The sequence below is a fragment of the Pelodiscus sinensis genome, chromosome 10 (assembly GCF_052426305.1).
Source record: "Pelodiscus sinensis isolate ZL-2025 chromosome 10, ASM5242630v1, whole genome shotgun sequence".
Lineage (NCBI taxonomy): Eukaryota > Metazoa > Chordata > Testudines > Trionychidae > Pelodiscus > Pelodiscus sinensis.
The window spans coordinates 30085277-30097685 of NC_143061.1; the positions used below are offsets into that span (position 1 = coordinate 30085277).

At 40.6% G+C, this 12409-nt stretch overlaps 1 protein-coding gene across 4 annotated transcripts in view; it reads left to right on the forward strand.

Moving 5' to 3' along the window:
• The first annotated feature begins 1854 nt into the window (after positions 1-1854).
• Positions 1855-12409, forward strand: part of ANKUB1 (ankyrin repeat and ubiquitin domain containing 1) — a 30588-nt gene continuing 20033 nt past the window's right edge. For all 4 annotated transcript variants that reach the window (XM_025181158.3, XM_089780827.1, XM_089780824.1 and 1 more), the window contains exons 1-2: positions 1855-2680; positions 4555-4698. In XM_025181158.3, coding sequence (XP_025036943.3) covers positions 2591-2680; positions 4555-4698 — 234 coding nt within the window. In that variant the 5' untranslated portion in view covers positions 1855-2590. The remainder of the gene's footprint in view (positions 2681-4554; positions 4699-12409) is intronic.

Genomic DNA, 12409 nt, shown 5'->3' on the forward strand with positions numbered 1-12409 from the left:
CTACATTAACACAGGTTAATACTTCTAACTTTCTAATACAGAAATAATACGTGTATACATACAAATGGGAAAACCATATTCATTAGATTATAAGCTTTCTAATGATATCTTACATGAAGTATTTTGCATAAAGCATATTCCGGTAATGTCAATTTATAAGCATATTTTCATGAAGCATATGGAATGCCCTGTCACAACTCTGATTAGTCATTTTGGGAGAGTATAACAGCTCAACTTCTCATTTACTGTTGATAGCATTTTTAATCTGAGGAAGTCGGAGTCACAAAGCAACTATGTATTTTCTCTTAATAGTGAAACATGGGCACTCACTCTCCCACTTCTAGTTCCTTAGCCAGTGCCTTTTCTCTTCTTCCTAACTGGGATATCTCCAGACTGGACAGTTACCTCCCTTCTGTGTTAGCCTCATCAAAACACGGTCTGCCTAAACAGGCCAGCTTCCTCTTCAGAGGCTAACAACAGAGTAGAACCTCAAAGTTACAAACACCTCGGGAATGGAGGTTGTTCATAATTCTGAAATGTTGATAATTCTGAACAGAATTTACAACTGAACATTCAAGGCTATATTATGTAGAAGAAAAATGCTTTTAGCCATCCAAATTTCAGTGAAACAAGTACAGAAACTGTTCCCTTATCTTGTCATTTTTTTAAACTTCCCCTTTTTTTTAAAAATAGTTTGTGGTTAACACAATACTTCCATGTTTCTCAAATTGTGGGTCTCAACCCCCCGGGGGGTCACGAGCAACTTAGAGGGGGGTCGCGGTATCACAAGTTTGAGAACCCCTGCAGTACTTGCTTGTTGGTTTGTTTGCTTTTGTTTCTTTGTTTTTTGTCTCTGTTGCTGCCTATTTGTGTACTTGTGCTTTCAGATGAGGATGTCAGTTGGTCAGCTTGTAACTTTGGTGTTCATAATTGCCAACATTTAAGTTACCACAATTCTTTCTACGGAAGAAAGTTTTATTCTTAAACTAAAATTACTATAGAAAAAAATTCCAATCAATTAAAGAATTAAACATGCTAATAAGCTTCCCAGAGATCACCTCCCAACCCCCAGTTCCACAAAAGCTCTAGCCAGTGACAGTCCTTCTAACCTTTCCCTGAGTAGTGAGGCCTCCATAGGCCAGCATCTGCTGTATCAGAATGTATACAAGTCTGCTCTATCAGAATGAAAGCCCCAGTGTAAACTGAGAAAGACACTGTGGCATGTCTAAGGTCAAAGAATAAATTAATGGCATGTGAAGAAAAATAGAGGTGGTTAAACCTGGAGGATAGTGGGGGCTAGTGCTCCCACAGTAGAAATACTGTGGAACCTAATTTATGTTTCCTCCATAACATCCACTCTGAGACCACCCCACTCTCTCCAACTCCATTTACTGCCTGTCCACTAACTGACTGACTCTCAACTTCCAACCAATCAGATTCTGGCCAGCAACCCTCCCTTTCAGCAGTAGGTGAGGGCAGGGCATCCTCCTACACTCTGCCCTTCAGAGTGCATGGCCACTGCTTCAGCTGGAGACCCAAAGAATCCTAAAGCTCATTCCCATGCTTTAAACACTAGCTCACATACTGTAAACCAGTGTTTGTTAAACTGGTGTGCCGCGAGGCAGTCGGAGGTGTGGTATGGAGAACAACAGATTTCAAAGTGGCCACCCTTAAAGGGGCAGGTGACCTTTTTTTTTTTTTTTTTTTTTGCTCAATAACACCCCTCAACCCTTTTTTGAGGGGAAGAGGGGTGTCACTAACTCCCCCTCCACTCCCCCCCCCTTTTTTTTGCTCAACAAAAAATCCTTGGTGTGCTCATAAAAAAAAATTATTGCTTGGTGTTCCTCAGTCTTAAAAAATTTAAGAAACACTGCTGTAAACTATTTTTTATATTTTATATGTCTTTATATTTGCTTTTAAAAATATATAAGTAGCTAATGTTTCTCAGGGTGGATTCAGAAGTGTAAATAGATGCATAAAGTTGTTATGGTAACATGAATAAATGTGGCATAGACTTATTTACAAAACACTTTGCAGATGGCAATAAGCAAACATTTCAATTTAACAGCTGCCAAGGAACCTTGTTTGACGACTCTCGGTGCTTTAAACAGTAGCACTTTGAATAAGCATAGTTATTAGGTTTTGTGGACAGTGGGTGTGATGGTAGAAATATGATTAGCCTGGATAGTGCATGTGCATGTTTGAAACTCCTTCACACTTGTCTTAATCAATATGTGGTTTGTTAGTTTCACTAAGCACATGGGTGAGGGATTTCTCCCTCCCCCCCTACTTTCCCCCCTCCTCTTCAGCTCCAATTCAGCTGAGCTAAAGAAACACATTCAGGACATTTTATCTCCCTCCCTGTCAGTGCTGCCTGTTACTACAGGGCTTTTTCTGGAAGGCATTTGCTTTGAAGAGAAGAGAAACTCTTTGTATTTAGATTGGATATTTGTAATCTTCTCTGGCTTGTTGTGGTATGGATTTTGCTTTATTTGTGTTTATCTTTTGTCACTTGTGAATCTGAATTCCGCCAGACGTGTTTTGTTAGATCAGCAAGGTCTCCTAGCAGTTGTTTTCAGTTTTTTGCAAGATGAAGATTTTCATAGCTTTTGAAGGATTTTGTGAATCTTTTGACATTTCATCAGACCAAACTGTGCAAGCTATAAAACTGATGATAAAGGTAGGTGCTTAACTAATTATCAAATTAATTATTTTTAACTTTGTTATCGTTAATTTATGGTTTAAATACATGTATAATATTCATGTATACTGCATAATATTCCCTATTATAATGTAAGAAATTTCATTTTATGGGTCTTCTGGGCTGGCTGCCTATCCCTGCATATGGCTTTCTCAGATGCTTACTGTCTGATTTTCAGGTTTAGCCAAGGTCTGCTTGTTGCAATATGAAAGATGGGAGTAGCAAGCAAAGCTGAAATTCATTATCCTTGGCAGGCTCCTGGGGAAAGTTAAGCAATCTCAGGGCTACTTTCACTTGCGTTTGGCTGCCAGCAGCCAACCCAAAAAGGCATTTCCCACAAGTGAGAATCCTCACTATTTCAGTAACACATTGGTGATAGATAACATTAACTTCTAACGTATTAACATACATAGTACCTCTAGGCACTTCATCTTCAGGGGAAGAGGAGGGAGGGTTCACATCTGGTGCTGATGCAATGTGGCATATTCTGGAATTAGGACAAAAATATAAAAAGTGGGTACATAAATCTGTTTTGAGGGTTGTTTTAATGATGGTTTGCTGGCTCTGAGGCATTGTGCTAGAGCACATTCAAATGGGTCTTTCTGTCAAGATATATTTCTGAACCACTGACAACACATTCCACAATTTAATATGAAATCTGATTGTCTCTACCACCAGCAGCTGTAGGAAGGGTATTCCAATTCATGGGAGCAACAGGGAAAGTGTTTAGAACTGGCATGTGTGCTTGTGTGTAGAGCGTCAAGGGAACAATCAATGGAGATTTTCTCTTAAACAGAAAGAAGGAAGATGCTGTGAGATGCCCCACTGTAGGCAAGGCTGGGATTAAAAGAGCTGGGATTCTCCAGAGGTCTCAAATTGTCACCACTGACCTCCAGATGCATGTGTAAGCAGCTTGTACTCTACATTACATGGCATTGGAATGTGTATCACAGTAATATTTCAGCTTGCTCCTTTTGAGATGAAATGCCTGTAATTCAGGAGTCTCTATGGCTCCAGGTTTGGCTGCATTGTCTGAATTAACCTTACATTTTTTATGCACATATTTTGACAAGACAAGGAAAAGTACTATACATGTCACATTCATCCTTCAAGGAAAGAGTCCAGAGTTCTTTCACAAAGTCATTCAACCCCAAGCTTTAAAAATGGCTTCTAATTTTGGTATCCTCAAATTTTGATCCCAGCTTGAATATGTAAGGTAAGATTTTCAAAAGCACTCTGGTTTAACTCTGCACCCCTGAAGTCAATGGTAGTTCTTTACTTCAGTGGGATCAGACAGACCAATACTGAGTGAGATAAAAAATCCCATCTGACATTTAATTCAGGTACCTGTAAATATTCATTTAGGTGCCTCATTTTGGTATGAGGTCATGAAGGTGCCTTAAGTTGGGAACACAAATGTATGAGGTAACCAAAAGCAGGGGCCACCTGAGAAAAGTTGTGCTTTCATAATGCCCCAGCAGAAATGTCACAGCCTGTGTATTTTTGTTTTAGCTTTGTGTCAGTTGTAATGGATGAGAGTACTCATTTGCAGCAACAAAACTTCAACAGATTATTTAGTCTTCTACATACATAGAATGTGTGTAACTTATAAGCAAAAAATAAAACTAGTCTAACTCAAAGCTACTATATCTCAATGCTATTTTCTTTTCAAAACAAAAAGGTATAAATCTTCTGTTTAGAACTTGTATGTTCTTAGAACACTTTATTCAGACTGTGGCACCAAGAGCAGTTTCTAAGGGCTCTAGTATAATATTCATAACACCAATAATGAATGTTCTGGGCAGGAATCACTGCAGCATAGACACACTTCACCATTTATTATTCATTTTTAGGATTACTTCAACATTCCACTTTCTGAAGACAAACAAGGTAGACAGTATTTGGATTTGATCTATGCAGGAGCAATACTGAAGGATAACTGGATTCTTGCTGATGTGGGGATATCAGTTTCCTCAACTATTAAATGTGTTGTTAAGGTACAGTATGAATTAAAAAGCAGTCTTAAGTTGTTCATAAAATCTCTGTGTTTTTTTGGTTCTCCTTCTAGGTCCAGTGCTAAATTTAGCATCACTAAGCAACAATAAAAAGTATCTGACCTCAGGGGTAGCCACTCCGACCTTTAAATAATGAGTGTACAAAGTTGTTATGGTAACATGAATGCTTGGGCTTACATTTATTTAGTTACATGGATCTGTTTGATGCAGCATAATACCCTTTTCCCACTGTGAGCAATGGAGGATTTTGTCAGCCATATATTTGTATCATTCCCAGGTCCATTCCTTCCCTCAGTATCTATGATCACTAATTCACTATAGGTCCTCATCTGTCATTTTTCCTTTGCTGAATGTATATCTTGGTAATTAGTTGCTGCTGCTCCTTCATAAGATGTAGAAAAGCCAAAGGTGAATTGTAGTAAATTCCCACTTGCACAGTCTTCCAGTAAACTAAGTGCAGCAGGTTTAAAGTACAGCACATAGTAGTCTTTATAATACAATTGAGAATAAAAAGAGAGAACTGGAACCTTGAATTTGAACCCCATTGAATTTCAGACGGTAATCCTTGGCACCAATCTTACCCCAATAGTTTTGGTTCTGGATTGGCTACTACACTAGAATGACCCCTTTTCCATTCATGGTTCAACTGTGGCCAAACTCTTGTGAGAAAAGCTCAGCATTCAGAGGTCTAGTCATGTAAGGTTGCTAGCATTCAAGATGACTGAAATCTCATAAGCAACTGATCTCATGAGACTTTCACTATTTTGGTCTGAAATCTCAAAACCAGCTATTGAGATTTAAGGTCCATTAAATCCAAAGATGAGGTCTCTATTAGGCTTCTAAACTGAATGCTAAAGCCTGTCCCCGTATCTAGTGAAATCCAAACACTCTGTGTTAATTTTGGAGGCATCATGCTAAGGAAAATTTTTAATGGTTTGGCTCCTACCTTGCCATGGACAATACCATGTGACCAGGGAACTTCCTTGTGGAGTTTCATCTATATGATCCCTGAAAGAGAGAAGATCTGGGGGCAACGAGGTGGAGGCTTAAAGATCTCTGGTATGGCCTCTTGATCCTGTGGATTCATTGGTTCTGCAGGAAAGGCTTTCCCCCAGCCATCCCCCTCTATAGAAGCAGGTATTCATTCATGTGGATGACTCACCTGTTACTTGATTTCATTGGCCTCCCTCTCCTCTCCTAACCACGAGACATGCTGTCACTGTTCCTATACTGCTTAGTAGCAGTTGCAGAGGACATCAGTGGGAGTTGAGAGGTCCCAGCTTATATATTTCCTGCTGAATGTTTGCAAGGATATCTAGTGTGGTAAGAGGGAACAGTACCATAGAAAGTGGAAATTGCCTAGCTTCAACCCTGGCTCCAGCCTAAGTCCAATTCAAAATAAAACTGTATACAGTATTAAAAATTAGATTATTTCAGTTTGCTTGTGAAGTATGAAAAAGGAAAATAAATCAACAGGGACTCCCAGCATTGCACTGTCTAAAAGGGCATGTATGATTAACAAAATCTTACTTTGCAGTACTGCTGTAGCTGGAAAATCTTTTCTTCATTCTCAGGAACTAGAATACATGATTTCATCTTGCTCTCTTTCGAAGTGTGTCTACATTGAAACAGCCTGGGCTTTTCTTGTTGTGTGCAGCAAAAAGTTACTCTTGCTTGAATGAATGAGGAGTTAGAATTTCAGGGGGGAAACTCCTAGTTTTGTATTACAGCTATATGCCAACACTATTAAAGGAAACAAGCAGTGCAAAAGATGTCACACGATACAATGGCAACTCCTTCTGGTATGATTTGGAAAAAATTAAATTTATCCTTACTGTTATAACTAAGGAAAATATGGAATATAGGATACTTTTAAACATAATTTCAAATCTGGTTGTGGACCTGCATCTAGCTGTCCAAATTGTTGCTGTTTATATATATATATATATATATATATATATATATATATATATATATATATATATATATATATATACACTTGGTTCAGACACATCTACTTTGGGATGCCCTATTTTGAAAATTGGGTTGCTTATGGCAAATTCTATCTTTGCTTAAAATCTCAAAGTCAATAAATAATACTTCACTTCTAGAGTGCACACATCTGAGGGTTCCAAAACATTGTTAGAGCATTAATGAACTAAATCTCCTACCATCTCTGCAAGCCAGGCATAACTAGTTTTTATTATAAATATTCTGTCTGTATTAAACATTGGATAACACAAGCATGGAGGTTAAGAGATGGTTCTAGGTATAGCCTGGGTACCTAGGCTGGGTTGATAGTCCTGCCTACGGCCAGAAAACAATTTATGTTGTCTGACTCTTAGTCATGTGTGTTAAACAAAAGGTCCTTTTTTTTCACATATGGGCCTAAGGACAGAAGATGGCATTTGGGGGCAACAGTTTAAACCATGTTCATTTTTTCTGTAATTCGATGAGAGTATATAACACAACTGAGTGAGAGGTTTACACAAATTAGAAAATTATGATTTGCCATCACATACGTTTATTTTTTAACAGCATTATGACCGGATTGTTCCAAGTTACAAGAAAAACAAAGTACCTCTGTCAGAGAAGGCATAAGATTCTTTATATGGGTCTTTTCAGTGTATGAATAGCTAATGTAGTCTTTTCTTCTGATTCTTCTTCCTCTTCCAAATCCTGTAACACGTAATTTTCCTGAATGTTCTGAGGTGGTTGATGGCTACCTTTTATTTTAAAGAAAACACAACTCTTCCACCTAGGCGACTTTCATTCTGTTTAGCTGGAAGGAGGAGTTACCCTTTGTGCAAGAAAGCCTGTTTAATATGGTGACAGGTTTGCACAAGACTTTTATGGCTGGTCTTAAATCTTAATCCAAAATAATTATTTCTGTCCCTCATTGTCAATGTCTATAACAACATTAACAGTTTTCATCCATCATGAGGAACATTTTTATTCTCTCCGGAGTAGTATTTGTGTGGGTTTTGTGCCATGAGGCTCTTAACTACCCTTCCAATCTGTAAGCATATTGGATCTTCTTGGCTACTTCATTAAGAGTCCTTTGTGGACCTGCCATCCATACAAGTAATTATGTCCATGTTAACACAGCTGTGGGGGTTACACAGATGTCATGTATTAATAACACCAGAGTTTTGGCTGTTGGATTGCCAGTGCTGTCTTAAACAGGTGTAGTGCCAGCCAGGGTAACTACCCCTATGTTCTCTAGTGGAGGCAGTGTGGAGGGGTCAGTAAACTCTTGGGGTCCAGCTGCAAGTTAGCACAACTTAGAGTAGACCCAAGGATAAAACCAGACCTTAGCTAGCCTCAGGAATGAGGGGTGTAAAATTAGTGTACAGCCACCTCTGATCCTCACTATTCCAGGGCCTATGCTATTCCAGGGCCTATGCTATCAGCCAGATCTGAGTTTCAGGGCTGTAGGGTTCAGCTTATTTTCAGCAACAACTTCCTGTAGAAGTGCTGGAAAGGAGTATAGGGTCCATGTGCTCTCCCCACTGAAGCTCATCTATACAGAGCCAGGCATAACTGTACCTTCCAATTTTTTTGTCAGAAGGGAGATAAGTGCTGCGATGAAGAAAACAAAAACAGGCAAAACAAAGTATTATAGGAAAAGACACAATTAAAATACTCAACAGTACTGCAGCCTGGATTTCTGCTTCATACACACAGGGAAGGGGGGGGGCTGTTTGAGTGGGCTTTGTTTGTAGCTGCAAACTGTAAAGCCATGTGCAGTAATTAATGAGGCGAGCTATTGCAAGGCAGCAGCTTCTGTGCACTAATAAGCCTGGCTTCTTTCTACAGTTGTTATATAAGCAGGGAATGATGCTGAAGATATATTGGCTGTAGGCCCCTCAGTCCATAAACAATAAAGAACATTGTTAGTCTTTCTTATTGCTCCACTCTCTGTCATAGGATTAATTAGCCAGAATTATTGCTGTTCCTGGCATAGCATCACTAGGGATGCAGCACATAAAAATAAGGAGTGGGAACAATGTAGTAAAAGAACTGCAGTGTTCAGTTTAGGTGCTTGTTCATTCCAAGTGTTCTGATTCTAGCTTTTTGTTCTTGTTTTGTTGCAGTTCCTCTGGGGAGAAAGATGAATTTCATTTAATCAAGTCCTTGATCTGAATGCATGTTAGATGCTGTGTATTTGCTTTTTGTTCAGAAGAGGCAGATATTTGGCAGCAGGCTTTCTTTTTTAATTGTCTCTTTAAACCCAGATGCAACAACTCTCTTGGTAAATCTGTGTAGTCACTGTCCAGTCTGGCAACATGGTTACCATTTCCACAGAGTCAATAAATTGAGAGACCACAGCATTTTGCTTGAGATGCTCAGCACTTAGGGTTGCCAGATGGTTTCAACAAAAATACCGGACACACTTGACATTACATCACAATCTACATTACATCTTATTTAGAAAATACCGGACATTTATATTTTCTCAATTTGCTTCCCGAACAGAAAGCTCAAATACTGGACTGTCCGGTTCAAAACCGGACACCTAGCAACCCTATACAACACTCCTGGGGAGTGAGCCTTAAACATGTGGTAATCTTTAGAGAATTTACATATATTTCCATAACACTTGTCATAAAACACTAAACACGCCAACCATCAATATTTAAAAACACTATTTGTAAAATGTATGCTAAATGACACAGCATCAACAGTGATTGATTTCTCAATTCACTAACACTGAGACCCACTCCACTAACTCTATGCCCCTTAAAAAAAACTTGCATGTAGATAAGTTTTGCATATGAAGTTCACAAATTCTAGCTTTTTTGGAACAAAAGGTGACACACATTTGGGAGGTGAAAGCCTTCATACTACAGATTGTACCTCCCTGGTCTGGAACCCTGGGGACCTGACCAGTCCCAGAAAATGCAGTTTGCCAGACTAGGAGAGATGGTGGTAGGAGAACACCAGCCTCCCTGCTGGGCTCCTCTTCTTGGCTGCTGGGCTTCACTGCCCTTGGCCTGCTGACTCTGGCAGCCCCTGTGGGCTCCACAGCCTCAAGGGCTCTGGTGGCCTCACAGGCTCCAGCAGCCCTTCTAGCTCTGCAGCCCACTGGCTCCTGCAGCCCCACTGGCTTTGTTGCTGGGCCAGCTGCAGGCACCGCTGCCCATAGGTTCTGGCAGCACCAGCAGCCCTGTTGGTTCTGCAGTCCCAGGAGCTCTGGCAGCTGTGCTGGTGCCTCAGCCCCATGGCCTTGCTGGCTTTGCTGCCCTGTGGGCTTTGCAGCCCCACAGGCTCCAGTGACCCTGCCAGCTTCACTGCCCTGCCAGCTGTGAGCTCTTCTGCCCCACGGGTTCTACTACCCTAGCTGGCTGTCTCTGCTCCCAGCTGCCAGCAACCTCTGCCACTGGAACTCTTTGGTCTTGCAACATCCATGATCCTGCTGAATCACGGATGGTGTTGGACCAGTTGTTGGACCAGAGAGTCCCAAAACACAGAGGTGCAACCTGAATAATGTTCTGTCACCAGCCACTAAAACAGGGCTACTCAACTTTGGAAGCCTCGGGCCACAATGATACTCAACAGGGGTCTGTTTTGGGTCCGGCTCTGTTCAATATCTTCATCAACGATTTAGATATTGGTATAGAAAGTACGCTTATTAAGTTTGCAGATTATACCAAGCTGGGAGGGGTTGCGACTAATCTGCAGGATAGGGTCATAATTCAAAATGACCTGATCAAATTAGAGAAATGGTCGGAGGTAAATAGGATGAAGTTTAATAAAGACAAATGCAAAGTGCTCCACTTAGGAAGGAACAATCAGTTTCATACATACAGAATGGGAAGCGACTGTCTGGGAAGGAGTACAGCAGAAAGGGATCTAGGGGTTATAGTGGACCACAAGTTGAATATGAGTTGTCAGTGTGATGCCGTTGCAAAGAAAGCAAACATGATTCTGGGATGCATTAACAGGTATATTGTGAGCAAGACACGAGAAGTCATTCTTCCGCTCTACTTTGCACTGGATAGGCCTCAATTGGAGTATTGTGTTCAGTTCTGGGCACCACATTTCAAGAAAGATGTGGAGAAATTGGAGAGGGTCCAGAGAAGAGCAATGAGAATAATTAAAGGTCTAGAGAACATGACCTATGAGGGAAAGCTGAAGGAATTAGGTTTGTTTAGATTAGAAAAGAGAAGATTAAGGGGGGACATGATAGGAGTTTTCAGATATCTAAAAGGGTGTCATAAGGAGGAGAGAGAAAACTTGTTCATCTTGGCCTCTGGGGATAGAACAAGAAGCAATGGGCTTAAACTGCAGCAAGGGAGGTTTAGGTTGGACATTAGGAAAAAGTTCCTAACTGTCAGGGTAGTCAAACACTAGAATAAATTGCCTAGGGTATGTCTACACTCGCCTCCTAGTTCGAACTAGGAGGGTAATGTAGGCATACCGCACTTGCAAATGAAGCCCGGGATGTGAATTTCCCGGGCTTCATTTGCATAAGCGGGGCGCCGCCATTTTTAAAACCCCGCTCGTTTGAACCCCATGCAGCGCGGCTACACGGGGCACGAACTAGGTAGTTCGAACTAGGCTTCCTAGTTCGAACTACCGTTACTCCTCATTCCACGAGGAGTGATGGTAGTTCGAACTAGGAAGCCTAGTTCGAACTACCTAGTTCATGCCCCGTGTAGCTGCGCTGCACAGAGTTCAAACGAGCGGGGTTTTAAAAATGGCGCCCCCCCGCTTATGCAAATGAAGCCCAGGAAATTCAAATCCCGGGCTTCATTTGCAAGTGCGGTATGCCTACATTACCCCGCTAGTTTGAACTAGCGGGGTAGTGTAGACATACCCCTAGGGAGGTTGTGGAATCTCCATCTCTGGAGATATTTAAGAGCAGGTTAGATAACTGTCTATCAGGGATGGTCTAGACAATATTTGGTCCTGCCATGAGAGCAGGGGACTGGACTCGATGACCTCTCAAGGTCCCTTCCAGTCCTAGTATTCTATGATTCTATGATTCACAGCACATGCCGAGGGCTGCAGCTTAAGTGTGGTTTCATATGTTTCGTATGTGCAGATATATTCAAATAGCTTCTTTCACACAGATGGGCATGAATACAAAGATTACAGCGAGACTACACAACACACAGGCCCCATTTAAGTCATTTCTGCTGGTATTAATAAAATGCAATATTTACCCGATTTCCACCCATATGACAGGATTTTTAATGAGCAATGACAGTCCAAGAAATTGACTACTAAAACACATATCAACAGAAGACCATTATATTGACTCCTTTTTTTGTTTTGTCTCCCTCCCGTGGGCCATGTGTTGAGCCACACGTAAATTCAAATTGCACCACAGGTGGCTACATGTTGAATAGCCCTGCACTAGAGCAACTGATTGTTCTTTCCTAAGTGGAGTACTTTGCATTTGTCCTTATTGAATTTCATTCTATATACTTTAGATCATTTCTACAGTTTGTTTACATAAATTTGTATTTGCAAGCCTTCCCAGCTTGGTATTTTCTGCAAACTTTATAATTGTATTCTCTGTGCCATTATGTAAATCACCGATGAAGATATTGAACAGATCTAGACCCAGAACTGATCTCTGCAGAACCCTTTCAATATGCATTACTTTGTCTTTATTAACATTAACATTCATCTGGCATTTTGTTGTCCAGTCACCTAGTTTTGTGAAATCCTTTTGAAATTC